Source organism: Cricetulus griseus (genome assembly GCF_003668045.3).
Source record: "Cricetulus griseus strain 17A/GY chromosome 1 unlocalized genomic scaffold, alternate assembly CriGri-PICRH-1.0 chr1_0, whole genome shotgun sequence".
In the NCBI taxonomy this organism is placed as follows: domain Eukaryota; kingdom Metazoa; phylum Chordata; class Mammalia; order Rodentia; family Cricetidae; genus Cricetulus; species Cricetulus griseus.
The window spans coordinates 21084397-21105561 of NW_023276806.1; the positions used below are offsets into that span (position 1 = coordinate 21084397).

The window sequence follows — 21165 nt, forward strand, 5'->3', positions numbered from 1 at the left end:
CTCAGCTACTCTCTATAGCTGCTGTTCCTGCTGTCGTGCAGGGAGCTGACTGGCTTCTGTCCATTGTCTTTCTTAACTCTGGCCATTCACAGTTTCTGACTACTCGTGACTTTCATTGTCACAAAGGTTCTGATCATTGCCTTCCCTCTGGCTTTGTTCTTTGCACTTTATGAACTCTATTCAGCAAACTGCTGGCTTCCTTTGTGTTACCTACTCAGCTTTGTAAAAGAGAATACTGGTGTGTTTGCTTCACTCTGGCCACCTCTAATAAGCAGAGCCAGTACCCCAGATCATACATTTGTCGCTAAACTAAATTGTGGCTAGGGTTGGGGCTTTCAAATTTTCTCAAGCCCGTCTCACAAGGGGCTGTTTTTGTAGTTGACTCTGTGGACATGATAATGATAATTATGAAAATAACAGCTTCTACAGAATGGTAACCGTGGGCCAGAATTGTTTCAAGTACTTTATCAGTAGTCTCTTCAAACTTGTAAATGATATTCCCATTTCAAAGACAAGGAGGGTAAAGTGATTAGCATGGGACAATGTTCCCAGGATCATGTTATACCGTCTTGAAACCTCAGGATTTTAGTCCGTTAACTTAGCTTTTAACCACTGCATTTCTGATGCAAGTGAACTTCAAGAAATCTCTGTTGGAGCTTTTGTGTGTGGCAGAGAATGGGGGGTAGGAGAACACCAGACTCCAAGTCTATGTTGGCTGTGTCCAGTTGAAACTGGGGAGTGTTTTCCCAGCTGGGGACTGTCCCAGAGGAGGCCAAGGGCTTTTACTCCCCTGCAAGGAGTGTGGGGTGGGTAGATAGGCCTGTCTGCTACCTACCACTACTGCTAACAACATAGCTCAGAGGGCAAATGAGTATTTATTGAGCACTTACTATATGTCAGATTAAGTGCTTGGTGCTTTACATTAGTTCTTCTACTGAATTTTCTCCCTGTAAGGTTAGCATTATCATTTTCGGTTTTCTTTTTTATTCTGATACTGGGAACAAAATCCAGGGCCTCATGTATGCTGGGGGAACACCCTGCCACTGAGCTACGTCCAGACTCTTCTCATTTTTCTTTCTTTTAAAGAGAAAAACTGAGACCTGAGAGACTCATCACCAGTTTCTCTTAGGGTCTAAGTAGGAGAAATATTGGTTCTAATCCATGGAAACAAGACTGGTGTGCTTCACCTTCCAGCCAAGGGTGTGATTTGCTTATGTATGCTCTATTCTTACACAGAAACCTTATAACCCATAAGATTTAAGGCTGAAATTCCAAACCAGGCTGAGGGAGCACATGCCTTTAACACCAGCACTTGGGGGGCAGAGGCAGGCAGATCTCTGTGAGTTCAAGGTCAGCCTGGTCTACAGAGTTAGTTTGAGGACAGCCAGGGCTACACAAAGAAAACCAGCCTTTGTTTGTTTGTTTGTTTTCGAGATAGGGTTTCTTTGTATAACAGCCCTGGCTTGCCTGGAACTGTCTTTGTAGACCAGACTGGCCTCAAACTCCGAGAGATCTGCCTGCCTCTGCCTCTCAAGTGCTGGGATTAAAGGCGTGTGCCACCATCTCCCTGCTGGAGAAATCCTGTCATGAAAAAAAGTTTTCAACTCCATAAAATTCAAAGTGTCTGCTTTTTTAAATGACTACTCTAAAGATCTGCCCAGAAGAACTGCCCAAGCAGGAATATCTACTAGTCTTTAAGTAAGGAAGAAATTAATTCTTAAAAAATTGTATTATTTTTTGAGGCAGGGCCTCTTTACTATGTAGCCCTGAAACTCATTATATAGACCAAGCTGGCCTTGAACTCGTAGAGTTCCACCTGTCTCTGCTTTCCATGTCTGGCACAAAATTTAAAGCACTGAGATTTGAAGACTGCAACATAAAAAAAAAAAAAAAAAAAAAAAAAACCAGAGACAGATATTGGAGTTCAAGTTTCAAGCTGAAGATCTGAAAAGCAAAACAGCCGATCAAAACAGAGAGTGTTTACCTTGTAATCCTGAGTCCCAGGATTAAAGGTGTGTGCTGGCACTGCATAATTTCTATAGCTAACTAGTATGGCTGGCTTTGCAAACTGATCTCCAGTGGCTTTATTAGATCATAAATAACATATCACCACAGAAGACTGCTATAGCAGTTAGTATAAACCAACAAATATAAGATGAAAACACTTCCTTTGTTGACAAATAGAGATGTTCTAATTACATAAATGTTATCGAAACTGAAATGCCTTCAACAACTTTGACAAAAACTCTGGGAAGGAAATACTGTAAATGCTCATGGGTCTCTACTAAAGATGAATAGATTGCATCAGTAATGGGCTCTTTCTGTTCCATATGTGCAGCTATATGAGTATGTTGTATACTGGAAAACATGCTAGAGAATCTTTCCTTGGATCTTCCAGTACATTGTCTGAATAATAAGGTTTGTCCGTTGGAAGATGAGAACAACTTCCACATTTGCTGGGTCCAGATTCTGGTAGATTTAGCTCGAGTGTCTTCCAGTGGTGTAGGCTGAATTGTGTTGCACTGAAATGCATACACTCAATCCTTAATCTCCAGCACCTCACAGTATGGCTGCATTTAAATACATGGAGAGATGGCTCAGCGGTTAAGAGCACTGCCTGCTCTTCCAAAGGTACTGAGTTCAATTCCCAGCAATCACATGGTGGCTCATGACCATCTGTAAGGAGATTTAGTGCCCTCTTCTGGCCTGCAGGCATACATGCAGACAGAACACTGTATACATAACAAATAAGTAAATCTTTAAATAAATACATGGCTTTCAAAGAAGTATGGGAAGGTAAGACAAGGTCCTAGAAACAGGACTTCATCTCATATGTCTGGTGCCCTTATAAAGAGATCTAAACGTAGCCAGTGCAGACTAGGGAATGCCTATGCAAGGACCCAGACAGAAGGCAATCAAAAAGGGAGGGCCTCAGAAGAAACCAAACCTGCCAACACCGTAATTGTGGATTCCTAGCGTCTTAAGTCTATGAGAAAAAAAAAAAAAAAAAAAAAAAAAAAAAAACTTGTGCTGTTTAAGCACCCCAGTCAGTAGCATTTTGTTAGCAAATGAATACACACTCAGTCCTTCAGTGTCAACACCCTGAGTAGTTCAACCTTCTAAGCCATCACAGCTGTCACTGGCATAGCACAGACGATGGCAGGGTTTTGGTATCCTAACCATTCTCAAAATTGGGAATACAGACATTCTGTTTTGTTAAATCCTCAGGCAAGCAGTCTCTGTTTGCCTCCCAGGAATCCATTTCCGGTAGACATTGCTGCTTGATTTTCTGAGCTGAGACAGATATCGACCTTGTCAGTTAAGCAGGAGTCTCCCCACTGAGCCTGTTGACTGTTTCAGTCTTGCCTGTTGCCGACAGTGTTAACAGGAAGGCTCTGCTAACAAGCCATAAATTCATCAAACGCCTTCTTCCCGAGAGAAAGAGGAGATGGTGATTTGATTTTTATAAATATTTTCATTCACTGTTACTCACCATACCAGACTGTCAAAAGCATGTCACCATTCTGTTCAGGGACATCTCTTTTTATTTCTTTTCAAGTAGCATGAAAGCCTTAAGAAGGCTGTTTCATTAATATTGGACTTCTCAGAGTTTTGCAAAAGCATTTTGTCTTCTTGTTCTATTTATTTGATAGAAATACAGGATCAAGTACTTATAAATAATGCCAATGATTTAAATAAAAAATGATGCTAGGACTTAGAATCCAATCCTGCTCATCTTCATAAAAATCAGAATGCATGAAATCAACAGAAATGAATACAGAATCACTTGGAAGTCCCCGGAGATGCATCACCGATATTCCTGTTACAAAGACTGTTATTGAAAAGGAACTTGCTTAAATGTAGCAAGCATTTTGAACAGAAATAATTTTACTGTAAGATAGAGAAGGAACTCTACTTGAATTACTCCTTGTGATGTTGATGAGGCTAGGCTAAAACAAAGCCAAATAGATGGCTTGTGCAATCCGAGGTTGCATGTTGCTAGCTTTTGAAATACCAAGAGCATTTGATTAAGTATCATTCCACTTCCACCACCACGGCCATTCTCACCAGAGCAGCTGGATAGAGTTGTGTTCTCACAAAGGCATCCTGACCCTGGTCGCACGCTTGACCTCTCCTCCCAGCCCTCTTTGCCAGCCCACCCACCCCTGTGGATCTCAACTCGTGCACTGCTTTCAGACATGCCCAGAATAAAGCTGAAATGGAATCCTGCCATAAATCAATGCCTATGAATGCCTACTATAAAATTCCTAATTTACATGCTATGTGGTGTGAGCTCTTTGGAAAGATGTGAAGGGGTGTAAAGCTATGCAAACACTAACCAGAAAGTGAAGATAGATGGGAAGGAAGCATCAGAAGTCAGCAAGCCCAGCACCACCACACCGTGTGGGGCTGTGCCCCAGGGATCTGTGGGAAGCCAGTAAGTGTATAAACCAAATAGATGCTTGCCTTTCATTTCCAAACTGACTCAATATTGTGTTGTTATATATCCTGTCTACTTGGAAGACATAACAAATCCTTAATGCGGTTTGTAGCCATGTCGGAAGTACGAAAGGGTGTTGTGTTTCCTCTCTCCTCTTGCCCGGGCCTCTCTTTGTGAAAAGGCTGTTATGAATATACACAAATGGTTTCTGGGTAGTGAGGTCCACCTCTTAGCAGCGCTTCTCCTCCTATAGTTGTTGTTCAGATTTAAAATGAGAAAGTTTGAATTTTGCGTTGTGAATGTGCATGTCAAATATTCTACATTTTATACATCCTTGCCTAATCCCAGTGACTCAAGAATTTCTCATCTTTATCACAAACCCTCAAGACAGAAAACCAGAGCAGGGCTGATTTCATACCTCAGCTACAAACGCACTTGAAAAATTACTATTAGTTTAACTTGTCTGTAATCACTCTTAGAATCGTGTTGCAATACCTTGTAGACTGTGTCAGTGGAGAGGGAGCAAGTCCTGGGGGCCTCTTGTTATCCTCATAGGGGGCCAGATGATGCTAACTTGTCATTTTAATTTGCTTGATGGTATTGAGGGAAACCAGATGCATGCGTATATTTCCAATTAAACTGTGCTGTGCTTGGCTGATGTTTATCTTCAGTGTTGCATTTCTGATGATAGAGTTGCATTTAACACAAAATTTGAGTCAGTTAATTTTTAAGGTTGAATTGTAGAAAGAAGCCTGTTTTTTGGGAAATGTAGAGGCAACTGTTGTAGGAGCTTATTTGGCTTGTGAGTCCAGAACTCTCTTTTAGACATTTTTTTTTTTTCCTGACACAGGCTTTTGCTGTGTAATAGCTCTGGCTATCCTGAAACTTGTTTTATAGACCAGGCTGGTCTCAAACTCACAGAGATGCTCCTGCCTTCACCTCCCTAGTGCTGGTATTAAAGGTGTGTACCAACACCATTAAGCTTGGATATATATATTATATATATATATATATATATATATATTTGAGTTGATGGCCAAAGGTATCCCATTAGACCCCTGAAACATTACAGGCTAATGTCAGTGCTATCCTCTACCATCTGACAGTAAGACCCTGTTGCTGAAGACACCACATAAATATAAGTCCTTAAATGTGGAAAAGTTGAGCTCCATTTGAAGCTTCACCCTACTGACTCGTGGTCAGGTGCTGGAAGTACTTACATGCAACTAGAGGAAAAAGTAATCATAGGTCTCACCCAGCTACTACAACCACCTGCCTGCAATATATACCTACTGGGCAATAGTGGCACAAATGCTATGAGAGTAAGGAACTGCTTTTTGATTAGATTCAAGGCCTACTCCATGAAACAGAGCTCATACCTGACACTGGTAATGAGAACACGAGCCTAACACTGGATAGGTCATGGACTCCAGGGAGAAAACCTACTACAATTAATACTGCTAAATGGAATAGAATGACTCCTAACAACATATTGCTATCCTAATAGTGAATTGGTGACCCCTCATCACAGAAGCTTCTTGCAGGAGATGGTAATTAACACAGTGTCTTAGTCAATGTCCTATTGCTGTGAAAGGAAAATATGACCAAGGCAACTTGGAAGCTAAGTTGTAACCCAGGAAAACATTTAATTGGGGGCTGGCTTACAGTTTCAGAGGCTTAGTCCATTATCATCATGGTGGGAAGCATGGCTGTATGAAGGCAGGCAGGCAGGCACAGACACACAGACACACACACACACACACACACACACACAGACACAGACACACACACACACATACACACACACACAGACACAGACACACACACACACATACACACACACACAGACACAGACACACACACACACAGACACAGACACACACACACACATACACACACACACACAGACTCTGGGCCTGGTGAGGTCTTTTGAAACCTCAAAGCCACCCCTAGTGACACACCTTCAACAAAGATACATCTATTCCAACAAGGTGATACCTCATAATTCTTCCAAACAGTTCCCTACCTGGAAACGAAGCATGAAAATCTATGAGCCTGTGGGGGACAATCTCATTCAAACCACAGCACACAGAGACCTTACAACTGGACAAGGTGCAGAAAGTGAGACACTTTGGAGTTCTCAGCCCTAAATAGGATGTCTATATAAAACCCCTCCCTCAAAAACTTGGGAAGGAAGCAGAAAGATTGTAACAAACCAGAGAGGCAGGTGGAGGTTGATGGTGCCTTTAATCCCAGCATTTGGAAGGCAGAGGCAGGCAGATCTCTCGAGGGATGGGTGGGATCAGCTGAAAGCGACTTCCAAGCAAAGTACCACAAAAACCTGTGTGACCAAAGTAGAAGAGTTCCAAGAAGAAATCTGGAACAGATAGATGGGATTTGGTACTTTTCCTTCCCAGGATCCTGCCGCTAGCTTATTGGCTACAGCTATTTAGCTTTATAACTGTGCCATTTTCTGAATAATTCGACTCAACCAATGAGTAAAAGAATTTTCTACAAAAGTGTAATTTCTTTTCTTCTACATCTTTTGGAAACCTACTTTCCCTAAGATTTTGGATTTCCCTGCGTTTTGGGCTTCCTTATGCGGTCTCTAAAGTGGCACCGCCAACCAGTTTAAATGGCATGGCTTTCCCCTTCTCCTATCTGTTATGGGCAGCTGGCTGTATCACCTATAGGGTACAGCTGTTGAAGTTTGTATCTTGATTGCTGAGGTTTTTTTTTTCCTCCTTTAAACTCTAATAAAATTGCCCTTGAGCTTCTATTTGAGTCCATTGTTAACTTCTTTTTTAAAAAAATATTAATAATAAGACTGAGAGCCCCTGAGAGGGACCTTGATTTCCCCTGAATCAGGAACCCCTAGAACTCGAGTTACAGGCAATTGTGAGTCACCTCATAAGGGTGTGGGGAACTGAACTTCTGTCTTCTGAAAGAATATTAAGCATTCTTAGACCTGTTGTCCTTTCCCTGGCCCCATCAGTTTTTAATAAATGTTACCTAAACTTTGTTGTTAATTGTAACAATAGCACTTGGTGCTAGGTTTAGAAGTAGCAGAGTAGACACTGTTAGATATTGACTAGAACCTAGGAGGTCAGCAAAATCCTAGTGGGCTAACTGATGTTGAGGCTCAATGGTGAAGAAATAGAGACAGGTGTGGTGGCTCATATCTGAATACCAACATTTGGGAGGCCGAGGTAGGACGGTTACAATTCAAGGCCAGCCTGGGCTAGAGTAAAAAAAAAAAAAAATCAACCTATCTATCTATCTATCTATCTATCTATCTATCTATCTATCTATCATCTATCTATCTATCTATCTATCTATCTATCTATCATCTATCTATCATTTCCTAAAACCATCAAATGGGGCAGCTGCCTGCAGAGATCACTACGTCAGCTTTCCTGAGCGCTAACTCAGAAGAATGTAACTTTTATGTTACATTTCTTTATGCCCCCCTCGTCCCCCCTCCACACCCTTTACTGACCTAGCATCTTCAGGTGCTGATGGTGTGGCTGTCTCTCTCCCTTTTCCGGCATTCACAGCTTTGCTGCATTGCTTTTCTCTGACCTCTAATAAAGTTCTCAAGTTTCCTTTTGAATCCATTTCTAAATTCTTTTATTAGGGACACTAAGATACCACTGAGGGCAGTGAAAGTAATCTAGATATTTTCTACCAAAAGAATGATTAGAGGAACTTAACCTTTGGAAGGCTACTTTGTAACCTTCACCACCTTGGGAAACAAAACAAAACAAAACAAAACAAAACAAAACAAAACAAAACTGGTATTTCCACAAAGGCCTTGTTGCATTCCTGAAACTTGGTGGCCTGGAGCATCTGACCTGGTTCCCTATTTCTTCATTTCCTTTCCTCTGAGTTTTTTGAAAATTAGGCAACCCCAAAGCACGTGTGATCAGACTCCACCCAGTGGGGGAAAAGGCACAGTACTCTGGAGTAAGAATAAAACCTACCACATTTCCTGCTATGTGCTTGCTGCTTGAAAGAAGCAACATATTTCACAAAAGTAAACCCTGACTTGCCATTTAAAATAATAATAAGAAAAAAACAAAACAAAACAAAAAACAAACAAACAAAAAAAGCCAGGCGTTGGTGGCGCATGCCTTTAATCCCAGCATTCGGGAGGCAGAGGCAGGCGGATCTCTGTGAGTTCGAGGCCAGCCTGGTCTCCAGAGCAAATGCCAGGATAGGCTCCAAAGCTACACAGAGAAACCCTGTCTCGAGAAACCAATAATAATAATAATAATAATAATAATAATAATATAGCCGGTGGTGGTGGTGCACACCTTTAATCCCAGCACTTGGGAGGCAGAGGCAGGTGGATCTCTGTGAGTTCGAGACCAGCCTGGTCTACAAGAGCTAGTTCCAGGACAGCCTCCAAAGCCACAGAGAAGCCCTGTCTCGAAAAACCAAAATAATATAATGGGGAAAGGCGCTTCATGTGTGAGTGTGTGGGGTGGGGCAATGATAAAAAACTGCAAGAATAGAATAGCAATGTGATCGGGAGACAATTATTGCAGAAGGGCCAAGGCTAACATAACAAATTGTGAGAAGAGACTCATAAATGGAGGCAGAGCTGTACACAAACAACATGTTTTGAACTGCATATTGCAGGTCATGATCTCTAATAGCTTTCTGTTTTGTGAAATGTGAGAATTTTGTTCTTCTTTTTAAAGATGAATTTATTTATTATGTATACAGTGTTCTGGCAGAATGCCAGCAGAGGGCGCCAGATCTCATTATAGATGGTGGTGAGCCACCATGTGGTTGCTGGGAATTGAACTCTGGACCTCTAGAAGAGCAGCCGGTCCTCTTAACCTCTGAGGCATCTTCCAGCCTGAAATATGAGAATTTTGAAGAGTACAGGTCAGTTACACCTTATAAACTCTCCAGTTTGGGTTTGTCTGATATTTTCTTCTGATTAGGATTGTCTATGCATTTTTTGGGTAGGAAAACCAGAAAAGATACCCCAACTTCTTCATGGCTCATAAGAGAAAATGCACAAAATTGATTTGTACTCTACCGGTGATTTTCACTTTGACAACATGTTTCTCCACTGTAGATTACTATCTTACCTTTTAAATATTCTGTAGAGAGTTATATAATGAACTATATAAAGATATGGTGAACTGCAGAAAACCCTTTGATTTGCAAATGAAAGAGGACATGCACTCTGAAAGTTCTAGCTAAAAGAATGTTTATTGATATCTTTATAGCAAATAGCAATTAGAAATAGCCCGTATTTCTATTATTAGTGGATTTGGTTTAGTAAATTATTCATATAATACAATACATGTAGTCACTAAACTATCAGACAAATGTATTAGTAACAGTAAATAAGTTTACAATATAGTATAGAAAACAAGTAGCTATATTGTATTATATGGTGCAGTTAAGATATATTTTAAAGCCGGGCGTTGGTGGCACACGCCTTTGATCCCAGCACTTGGGAGGCAGAGGCAGGTGGATCTCTGTGAGTTCGAGACCAGCCTGGTCTACAAGAGCTAGTTTCAGGACAGCTTCCAAAGCCACAGAGAAACCCTGTCTCGAAAAACCAATATATATGGTTTATTTATTATTGTGGTATATGTGTGCATTTGTGCCATGGGATGCACATTGGGAATCAGAGGACAGTTTTGTGTGCTGTGGAGTAACCCTTCTGTATGATGTGAAAATGTGTTGCTCTCATTGTTAATAAAATGCTGATTTTAGGGGCAGAGAGAATGCTGAGACCAAGGGAGGGGTCGGGTGAGCCATGAAGAGGAAACAGGAGGTGCAAGATGAAAGAGAGGTAATGCTACATAGCAGAATGCAGATTAATATAAAGGGTTAATTCAAGTTCTAAGAGTTAGTTATTAATAAGTCTAAGCTATTGGCTGAGAGTTTATAATTAACATTGAGTCTCTATGTAGGTGTTTGGTGGGCAGGAAAGAAAAGTCTGCCTACATTTGTGCAGTTATTTTTCTTCCACTCTTACATCTGTTCTGGGAATTAAACTCACTCCTTATGTTTGAGGGGTTAGCACTTTACCACTGATCCATTTGGCCAGTCCTCTCAATATAACTACACATACCAGGACTTAACAAATCTTTCCCAAGTTGGGACCCTTTCTGCCTGAGAAACATTTTCACAACCCTAAGTACAGAGGTACATACAATGGCATGCAAATCAGACATTCTCTGATAGCAAATCACAAGGAAATTTTTTTACATTCTTTGGAGCCAGTGAGATGGCTCAGCTGGTAAAGGCACTTGATGTCAAGTCATCCAGTGTGTGTTCCCTCCCTGGGACTCACATGGTAGAGAGAGAGACTCTGCAACTTGTCCTCTGACCTGCAAATGCCTGCTACAGTGTGCATGGGCCACACACACACACACACACACACACACACACACACACACACACACACACGCTAAATGTAATAAAGAAAACAATTCTTTGGTATGGAATAACATTTAAAAAATACCTAAAATATATTTTATATTTATATGTATGTGTCTTGTGAGTATATACCATGTGTACAGATGACCATGGTGTTGTAGAATATTAAGATGTGTTATAGTTGTTTATGCTGTGGAATATTTGTTTAATGACGCAAAGATGTGTTGTATTCCTTTATGTTGCATTTGTTTAGCTCTGTGAAGCTGTGTTACTTTGCCTGTCTAAAACACTTGATTGGTCTAATAAAGAGCTGAATGGCCAATAACAAGGCAGGAAAAAGGACAGGCAGGGCTGGCAGGCAGAGAGACTAAATAGAAGGAGCAACAGAAAGAAGAGGATCAAGGAACAAGAAAAGGAGGAAAGGAGGACTTGAGGGGCCAGCCACCCAGTTACAGCAAGACACAGAATAAGCAGTAAAAGTAAACAGACATAGAGAAAGGTAAAAGCCCAGAGGCAAAAGGTATACGGGGATAATTTAAGTAAAGAAAAGCTGGCTTGAAATAAGATAAGCTAACAATGGACATTTATAAGCAATAGTCTCCGTGTGTGTGTGTGTGTGTGTGTGTGTGTGTGTGTGTGTGTGTGTGTGTGTGATTTATTTGGGAGCTGGGTGGCAGCACCCCCTCACCACCAAAAGAGCAAAGAGACAAAACAGTAAAAAAAACAACCAACACCACCATAGCAGTTAGAAGAGGAACTGGGATTCCCAGGGACTAGAGTTACAGGTGGTTGTGAGCTACCTGACCTGGGTGCTAAAAACTGAATTCAGGTCCTCTGCAGCAAGATCAGTAATCTCTCTCTCTTTTCATGGACATATGTTTTTATTTTTCTTGAATCAATACCTAAAAGTGGGTGATCTAGTCGATGAAGATTTTTTCCACTTTTAAAAAATTTCTGATTTTGTTTTACATTCCAACCACAGTTCTCCCTCCTACCCAGAAAGCTCTCTTAGCTGCAGAGCCATCTCTCTAGAATAATTATAACATAATGCTTTTTATTGAAAACCAAAGCAAATCTGCATTACTAATGAGACATACATGCTTATTCTTTCTATATAAAGAAATCTTGAGCAGGGTGTTGCGGCTCCAAAACTTGAAAGGCTGAGACCAGCCTGGTCTACAGAGCAAGTTCCAGGACAGGCAGGACAAGGACTACACAGAGAAACCTTGTCTAGAAAAACCAAACAAGCAAAAACAAAAAAAGGAAGGAAGAAAGAAAGAAAGAGATCTTGGTTGAATATTTGACACTATAGGTCATAGAGTATATTTCATGTTTTTCATAGTTGATTAATATCTTGATTTAAAATTGTCAATGCTGAGAATGCTGCTTTGTATAATAAATACATAGTACAAAATGGCAGAAGTATATTCTGTTCCATTTTAGAAATTATTGGAAATCCTTTCTAGTCCAAGCCAAAATCTACTGAATAATTTTAAAAAATGAAATTCAAGTCAACAACTCCAACAGCAATATATAGAAACAAACATTCAATTCACTATGCTGGGTTCTAACCACTATAAGTTCACTGCTACTCAAAGGCAATTCAACCTAAAGATACACTGATTTGATCCATGATGAAGAATGATGGTGGGAAAATACAAGTCTTTTGTTTTCTGTAATGAGACCATTATGCTTAAGAGCAAAACACCAAGTATGGTGAAACAAACAAACAAACAAAAACCAAAACACTGTAATTCACAACACACTGAAGTCTCCAGAGGAAGCATTTGTTGGCTGCCTGTGTGTCAGCACCCACCAGCAATGCAGACTGTGTACACACTGGGTTCCGGAAATACCTGAGATGCATTTTGCGTTTAATTTTGAATTAACTTTTGGTTGATAGGCTTTCAAAAACCTGACTATTGCCAAATATTTTGCGACCCCCACATTAGAAGTCGCGAGCCATAGCTTAGGAAGCTGGGGTTTGTAGTCATGTGTCATATACAAACAAACACGTATGCAGTCACTGGTATATTTTGCTTAAATGTATACATTTTTATTAGAAGCTATACAGTGGTTATACAGCAAGAGTTATTAAGAACATGAACTTTTCTGGTCTGTTAAGGTAGAAAAGATAAATAACAAAATCCACAGCATTTAGTTGATAATCAAATAAATATCAACTTGCTTCTTTTCTTCTAGTGACAAACACAAGTTAGTACGTTCTTGAACATTCTGATTATGTGTAATTGAAAGATGAAGGCGACAGGTTTGTATCTGATAAGCTCTAAAACTTAACATATATATATATATATATAGATATATAGATATATATAGATATAGATATATATATATGCCCATCGTTGGTATTGGACAATCTGACAGTTACTAGCACTATTTATTTCAATGGCGGGGTGTGAAAGAAAGGCTGAGGAAGGGCTGATTTCAGTCCTTTGTGGGCTCCATTGATATTTTTTGAGAATGAGCTGCTTTTTTTTTTTTTTTTTTTTTGAGGATCCGGTTTGAGGCCGGCACTGCCAGAGAGCTCAACTCAGAAAAGGGAACTACCACTTCCCAAGAGGAAGCGCCAGGTGAACCGAGCCGAAGAGCCACGCCCTTCCCAACCGCCCGCGAGTGTGGGAATTTCACGGTGGGCGTCCCGAAGTCACGCAGGAGGCAAGAAGGCGACCAGACACCGGAAGTGTGGTGCTAGGGCTCCGCGGACCCCACGTGGTGCGGGCGGCGCAGCTAGGTTAGGCGAGCAACCGGAGGCGGGGCGAGCGGCTGGGCGGGGCGCCAGGACGCGTGCGCGGAGTGGGCGGGGCTGTCGGGCGCCCGCAGGACGCGCGGGGGGGCGGGGCGGGGCGGGGCGGGGCGGCGGGGGAGCGCGCCCCCCCGGGGGGCGGGGCGCTGGCCGCGCGTGCGCGGCGTAGGGGCGGGGGCGCGCGGCGTAGGGGGCGGGCCCTACTCGTCCCCGTCCGGCGCCCAGGCTCACGGGCGGAGCTCCTCCCCGGCCGGGCCCGTCCCCTCCCCCGGCCGTTCCTCCCTCCTCCTCCTCCTCCTCCTCTCCGCCTCCTCCTCCTCCTCCTCCTCCCCGCAGGCTGGCAGGCAGGCAGCAGGCAGGCAGGCAGCATGGCGGCGGTGGAGACGCGGGTGTGCGAGACGGAGGGCTGCAGCAGCGAGGCCAAGCTCCAGTGCCCCACCTGCATCAAGCTGGGCATCCAGGGCTCGTACTTCTGCTCGCAGGTAGCCGCCCAGCCCGCGCCGCTGCGGGCCTCCGCCTCCGGGCCCCGCCGCCTCCCCCTCGGGCCTCGGAGCGGCCCGGGCCTCGGCGGCCGGCCGCCGGCGCTCGCGGGAGCGGAAGCTGAGCTGCGGCGGGTTCGGGCTGCGCATCCGCGGCGGGGAGGGCGGCCAGGTGTGTGGGCAGGTGGGGGACGCGTGGGGACGCGCGGGAACCGGTAGCCCGCGACCTCCGCCCGCCCGAGCCGGGGTCCGGTCTGGGCGCCGCGGCCGCGCTCCGGGGCTTTCACTCGGGTGCCTGTGCAATCCGGGACGGGGACGGAAGCGATCCGCGCGGGCCTCGGGGTGGCCGCAGCCTCCTGAAGCCGGGAAGGCAGTTTCAGCCTCATTCCCCTGGTGTTTTACTACCGTGCCTTGACATTTAAGCAACTTTGGGTGTGGGGGTGGAGGGGGTGTGCGTGCGTGTGTAATTCATTCTTTTCCGTTGGCATCTCGGGTTATTAATTGAGTTAAAGAGATGAGTCACTTGTGTTCCTGAAGTTCCCATGGAGTGGAAAGGACAGTTCCCTCAGTGGTTAGGCTTTAAGGCTCTCACGTATTTAGGAAGTTTTGTGCACCTGAGCAAACCCAGTATTGAATGGGCCCTGACAGAAGCGTGTGCTTTCTGAACAGTATTTGTGTTCCGTTGCGTTTCGAGACTAAGAATGATGGCAAGGCAGCAATAGGTAGTTATTAGACTCTTAGTTACTGTGTGATGGCGAGGGGCCATTTTGACAATAAACTGATAGGTTCCTGGGAGAGGTGAGTTAATCAATAGTCCGAAGGCCTTGGTAATTCTTGTGAGATCTTGAATAAGTGAAGTGACTTAACTTCCCGAGTTCCAGTGTTACCCTGTACAGACAGAATGAGGATAGTTTTCCTTCTGTATTTCACAAGGTTGCACTGAAATTAAGGTAAGGCCATGTAGCCCTACAATGTAAGACTTTTTTTTTTTTAAATTCCAGCTCAATTTAATACTGACATCTACATAAAGTTGAATAAAAGCAGTTATGTGGCCAAGCGGTGGTGGCAAGCCTGTAATCTGGGAGGCAGAGGCAGGAGGATCTCTCGAGTTCCAGGAAAGCCAGGGCTACACAGAGAAACCCTGTTAGCGAAGTGCGCTCTGTAGGGCAGCGATAGTTACGTGAAAACAACAAAAACTATTTTCTAATATAAAGTACATGCAAAGAGAAATGTGAAATTAAAACCTATCATTAAAAGCCTTAACAATTGCAGACAAGCCATTGCAAGAGATCTCATTGTTGTATGGGTCTTGTTTTTAGTGAGTGAGTCTTAACCTTTGCTATCCTTTTTTCAAAACAATGCACATGGAGAAATGTTGCCTGATCTAAAAATAGCATTAGGGCTATCAACCCAGTACAGGGCCTCTTGTGTGGCTTTATCATTTTCCAATTCTAACTTACTGAGTTCTGTGTGGGACCTGGACTTAAAACAAAAATTTGTGAACCACCTGAGTAGATTAATGTAGTCTATACAGTGTTTAAATAGCACACACATTTAATTCCAGCACTTGGGTGGCAGAGACTGGTAGATCTCTACTAGGCTAACCTGGTTAAGGTAGTGAGTTCAAGGCCAGCCCATGGGCTGGGAATTGAACCTGGGGCCTATGGAAGAGCAACCAGTGCTCTTAATTATTGAGCCGTCTCCAGCACGGCCACTATTTTGTCTTCCTCCCTCCTTCTCTTCTTCCCTCCCTCCCTCCCTCCCCCTCCCTCCCTCCCTCCCTCCTTCCCTCTCTTTTTAAGAGTTTAACACACATTTAATTACAAAGTAATAGAGGCCATGGATTTAAGAGCAAGAGGGTTTATGGGAAGGGTTGGAGGAAGGAAAAAGAAGGGGGAAATGATGCAGTTATAAATTAATTAAAATATATATAAATGTTTAAGGTTTTGGAAAACTGTTCATAAAGTATAGGTGGCATTCTGTTATGAAGAATGTTGAATCGGTGTAGTTTGGAGAAATGTCAGACATTTGTTAGAACATCCAAGACTTATTTATGGTAGAAAGAATGTAGCCTCTGCTGGAGTCTGTAGGTATATTATAGACAGACGGTTCTGTCCTGCCTGGTCTCACAGCCATTTAGACCCAAATAAACACACTGAGGCTTATATTAATCATAAACTGGCTGATGGCTCAGGCTTCTTACTGGCTAGCTCTCTCTTAATTTGTGTATCTCCACATGGTCTTGGCTTACCAGTGATGCCCGGACCTCTTGTTCCCTGGGCAGCTCCGTGGTGTCTTGATGGCAGTTTACTCTCTGCTTTCCTCTTCCCAGCCTTCTAGACTGGTAGCCCTGCCTATTCTTCCTGCCTGGCTACATCCTGCCTGTCCATTGGCCAAAACTAGCTTTATTCATCAACTAATAAGAGAAACATTCACAGCCTACAGAAGGACATCCCTCGTCATCACTGTACTAGTATTGCTGCTTGGCCTGTCATCAAACATTCAGAGTGGCTTATGCAGTCTCTCCTCATTCCTGTTACTATCTCCTATGGCTGCTTTGTGCAATCTGTCACGGAGCCAGATGTAGCGGTTCACTCATTTCTCCACTGTAATTCTTCACTTTGTAAACAAACCACTCAAACCAACCCAGACAAGATCTTGCCTATAAAAGTCATTTCCCCCACACTTGGATCATACTTATTTCAGTAATGAGACTCTTACTGCTTTTGGTGTTCTGATTCCAAGATTAGGTAGCTCTTCTCAGGCTAGCTGATTATCTTGCTATACTCATGGGCTGTGCTTATACTCTTAACTTACCCAGAATGTCACTTGCTCTCTGAAGTCACAGCTGTCCTTTCAGCCCCAGTAGAGCCCTTAGCAAGCCACTGTAACTTTTTCTAAAACATTTACATCAGTGTTGAGACTAAGGTTTTACCTTGCTATTGAGCATTGTTCTTTTCAGAGGTGCTTTTGTTTTTTTTGTCTCCCCCCCCTTCCCTAATACTGGCCAGCTTGTCTTTGGAACCAAACCAAACTACAAAGACACCTATTTATAACACCATAACTTTTTTTTTAATAACATTTTAATGACCTGCAGCTACCTTACTTGTTAGAAGACAGAAGGCAATGTCTTTAATCATAAGGAGAGGTATCATTTTCATGGCTGAATGCTCGTTTCCTTGTACTGTACTTTGTATGCAGCAAGTGGTCAACACTTTTGAGTGAGTGAGTAAATGTCTGGAAAGTCAGAAAGAGGCCCCTCTTCTGTGTAACTTTGTGCACAAAGCTTCTGGCTTTCATTTTCTTTTTTCAGAAATGGGGGCACTAGTTGTTTCTACCAAAAGATTTTGGTAGGTGAAATGAGTAGGTAAGGCACTGACCAGAGAGGTAAACTACATAAATAACGGCTTATTTTATTGTTAAAAATGCTGTATTTTATGTTTAAAAACAAATATTTTTATCTGAGTTGTTTCATTTTAAGTTCCTCCTTTAATGGAATAAGACCCATTATTAAAATTGATCTCTCAAAAGGGTGTGATGTTTGTCTTGATAGGTATCCCTTCTTACTGAATGAATAGTAGTTGTATGTGCCCTATTTTCTTCACCTGTGAGAGTTTTGTTTTTTGAGATGGGACTGAGGTTTACTCCTTTGGTGTTTTTCTGAAGTTCCTTGTGGTATCAGTGTGCTCCCAGTTCATCAAATGAAAGTTGAGGGAATGGGCCTGCGGTGGGATTCTACCCGCACATTATCTTTTAAAAGAGTGGGTAACACTGGACAAAGGTGTCTTTTAGTTGTTGTCATTTATTAATTATGGCGGAAGTTAAAATTTCAGTTTCTTAACTACTGTGATGTAACAGGTTCTATGTTGTCCATTGTCTTGCCCTGAGGTAGATGATTAGCTGAGGAGGAACTAAATGGAGCATTACTGTTTCTGGATTTCAGAATTTAAAAAGTCAGTGGCTGTAGCTAAGTGAGAGGAGGCTGAATTGTGCAGTCAGACCTGGCTTTTAGTCTTTGCTCCAGTATCCTTGGATAACTAACTCATCTTGTAACTTTTTCTTTTTTTTTTTTTTTTTTGATTTCTCTAGACAGGGTTTCTCTGTGGCTTTGGAGACTGTCCTGGAGACAGTCTTGTAGACCAGGCTGGTCTTGAACTCAGAGAGATCTGCCTGCCTCTGCCTCCTGAGTGCTGGGATTGAAGGCGTGCGCCACCACTACCCGGCCTCATCTTGTAACTTTTAAGATTACTGATGATGGTACTATTCTTAGAGTGAGGAAGAAGGTGAGTAAGATCATATAAAATGCCTAGCCTAATGTTTGGTAAGTGATTTCAAGACTCTTATTACCATATTTATCATTTAGATTTATTTATCATGTGTGAGAGTGTTGTGTCTGCAGGCATGTGTGTGTACCATGTGTCTGGTATTCTTGGAGGTCAGAAGCAGCCATCAGATCCCCTGGAACTGGAGTTAAGGATGGCTGTGAGCCACCTTGTGGGTGCTGGGAACTGAACTCAGGTCCTCTGCAAGAACAAGTGCTCTTAACTGCTGAAGAATTGCTGTGGTCCCAACCTCATATATTGATAGAAGGTTTAAAAATATATTTGAGAATAAGTATTGTTTAATAACATTTGGGTGAATTATTATTGTTATTTTTTGAGACAAATTCTCATTATGTTGTCCAAGCTGGGTCCTCCCTAAGGACTTGTGGCAATCCTAGCTTAGCTTTTTTTATGCTGGGATTATAGGCATATGCAGCGCTATGCCCAACTTATATTTTGGACAAGTTATTGCAACCAGCCAACCAGTTCTTCCTGAGCATCGGTGACAGAATACTAACTCTTCAGTCCATAGATTACTAGATGTGCATGTCCATCACTAATGGGTCTCTGCTTCTGTCCCTGTCCACCAGTAATTCTGTCATTTGCAGCTCACATGTAGACAGCAGTGGGTGTTTCTCATCCAAAATGTCATGTGATTATTTTACAAAAATAGAAAGAATTGACCAACCAAAATGAATATATGATGGAAATTATAAATGGTAACATTGGACATAAAATTCAAACCAAATCCATAGCTGTAAAGGCATATTTGGGGCAAGTTAGATAGATGGTGCAGCATTGAGAGAGAGCATTTGCTCTTCCCACAGAGGACTAGAGTTCAGTTTCCAGAACTCATATGGGGGTGGCTTACAAATGTTCTCTGGTGGGCTTTGTTTACACTACTGCATGTGCCTGCAAAACACACACACACACACACACACACACACACACACACACACACACACACACACATATCTTAGAAAAAAAGACATGCTGGTGACATGGGATTGTTAACATTGCAAGCTTTCTAAAAAGCCTAGCTATGTAGCCAGAGGAAACGAGGGTGGTGTGTATCCACTTTTTGACATGAGTGTTGGCAGTCTGTCATCTTAGGGGAAGTGGCACCAGTTCATGTTGTAAGTAAAGTACAAAGTGGGTTAGCCGCTAGGCGCTCAGCAGTAACTGTAGGATGGTTTCTTACCATTTGAGACAAGTATTACATGACTAACCACAATTTAAGTTATAAAGCCTAATAAAAATGCACAGAGCTGGGCAAAGGGAGAGATAAAGGAGGTCAGATAATGTTAAGGATGAGCCTGTTCTAGCAATAGTGCCCACCAGAAAGGCTTCAGACTGGGGAACAACCATACATACTTGAGCACGGGACAGTGTTGGTCTTCAGATATATACCCTTGTGCATGTGTGTGTAGTACCCACAGAGAACAGAAGAGGGCATTGGATCCCCTGGGTGCTAGGAACAGAACTTGGTGTCTGTTCAAGCTATCTCTCTTGGTCACACTCATAATGATTAACGAGGTCCTGAAGCACTATATAGAACTGGCTTTTAATACAGACAGTCCTTGCTTTGCTTTACATGTTAGGGTGGAACCATTAAAAAAAAAAAAGGGAGCTGATTCTATGCAAAATATTCTCTACAGCTAATAGGAAAACCTTTGTTTTGTTTGTTTGTTGTTTTTTGGTTAAAACATTGAAAACTCTTTAACTGTTGGTTACTGTATTAGTTTTCATCACTCTGGCCAACTTCCCGAGAGGAAACTCAGAGGAGTAATGGCTGTTTTGACTTACAGTTTAAGGAGGGAGATAAGTCCGAGGCTGTGAGGAATGCTGGTGGGCCAAGCATGAGGCAGCGGGCCCCATTGTGTCTGCTGTCAGGAAGCCGGCCAGAAGACACCAGATCTCAAGTTAGCTCCAGTGAGCCTCATGTTCCAGCTGGGCTCCTTCTTAAGGCTCTGCAGCTGTCCCAGATAATTCGACCAGCTAGGGAGTCCTGTTCAAGCACAGTGCAGGGTGGACTTGGGCAGGGCTGCCTTAGGATTGTTACAGAAGACACTACACGCTCAGGCGAATGCTGTACAGCTGAATTATAACTCTACCCTAGATCCCTTTCCAAACCGGTACTTGTGTTGATGGCCTTCCTTCCTCTCTTTCCTCCCTTCCTTCTGTTCCCTCCCTCCCCCCTCTGTCTTGTTTTTTTTTGGGGGGGCGGGGTTTCAAGATAGTGTTTCTCTGTAACAGCCTTAGCTGTCCTAGAACTAGCTCTGTAGACCTGGCTGGTCTTGAACTCAGAGATCTGCCTGCCTCTGCCTCCTGAGTGCACCACCACTGCCTGACTGATGCCATTTCTTAGGCTTTTCATAAATATCTTGCTGCAAACCCTTGTGGTTTAGTCTTTTTATTTATATTTTATTATTTGAGGTAGTCGTTCAGTGTGTAGTCCTGGCTGGCCTGGAACCTACCTGCAGGCCCTTGCCTCCAGAGGGGTGGGTTTAATGGCATGTGCCACCATGCCCGGCCAATAACTGTTTCTTTTGTGTAACAGTCCTTAAAAATGTTTGTGATTCTCCAAAGTGTTGAGTTCAGTTCAGGGCAGCTTCCCTGTTCTGTTAATTTAACTTTGGGACATTGAAGTTGGCTGAGGGGACTGACTGAATAGAGTGTATTAATCTATTCATAGACCTCCAGTCTACACAAATAAATAAAAAAGCTTTTAAAAAGTTATCAATGTTT

At 42.8% G+C, this 21165-nt stretch overlaps 1 protein-coding gene and 1 non-coding gene across 5 annotated transcripts in view; both read left to right on the plus strand.

The window, feature by feature from the left end:
• Positions 1-13938: 13938 nt before the first annotated feature.
• Positions 13939-21165, plus strand: part of Metap1 (methionyl aminopeptidase 1) — a 41627-nt gene continuing 34400 nt past the window's right edge. For 2 of the 4 annotated variants that reach the window (XM_035452003.1, XM_027395819.2), the window contains exon 1: positions 13939-14098. In XM_035452003.1, the coding sequence (XP_035307894.1) occupies positions 13985-14098 (114 nt within the window). In that variant the 5' untranslated portion in view covers positions 13939-13984. The remainder of the gene's footprint in view (positions 14099-21165) is intronic. The other 2 variants (XM_027395818.2, XM_027395817.2) reach the window with 2 other exon arrangements.
• Positions 20999-21129, plus strand: LOC113831838. Its single transcript, XR_003481346.1, has one exon. It is a non-coding gene; the product is annotated as a small nucleolar RNA SNORA36 family (small nucleolar RNA).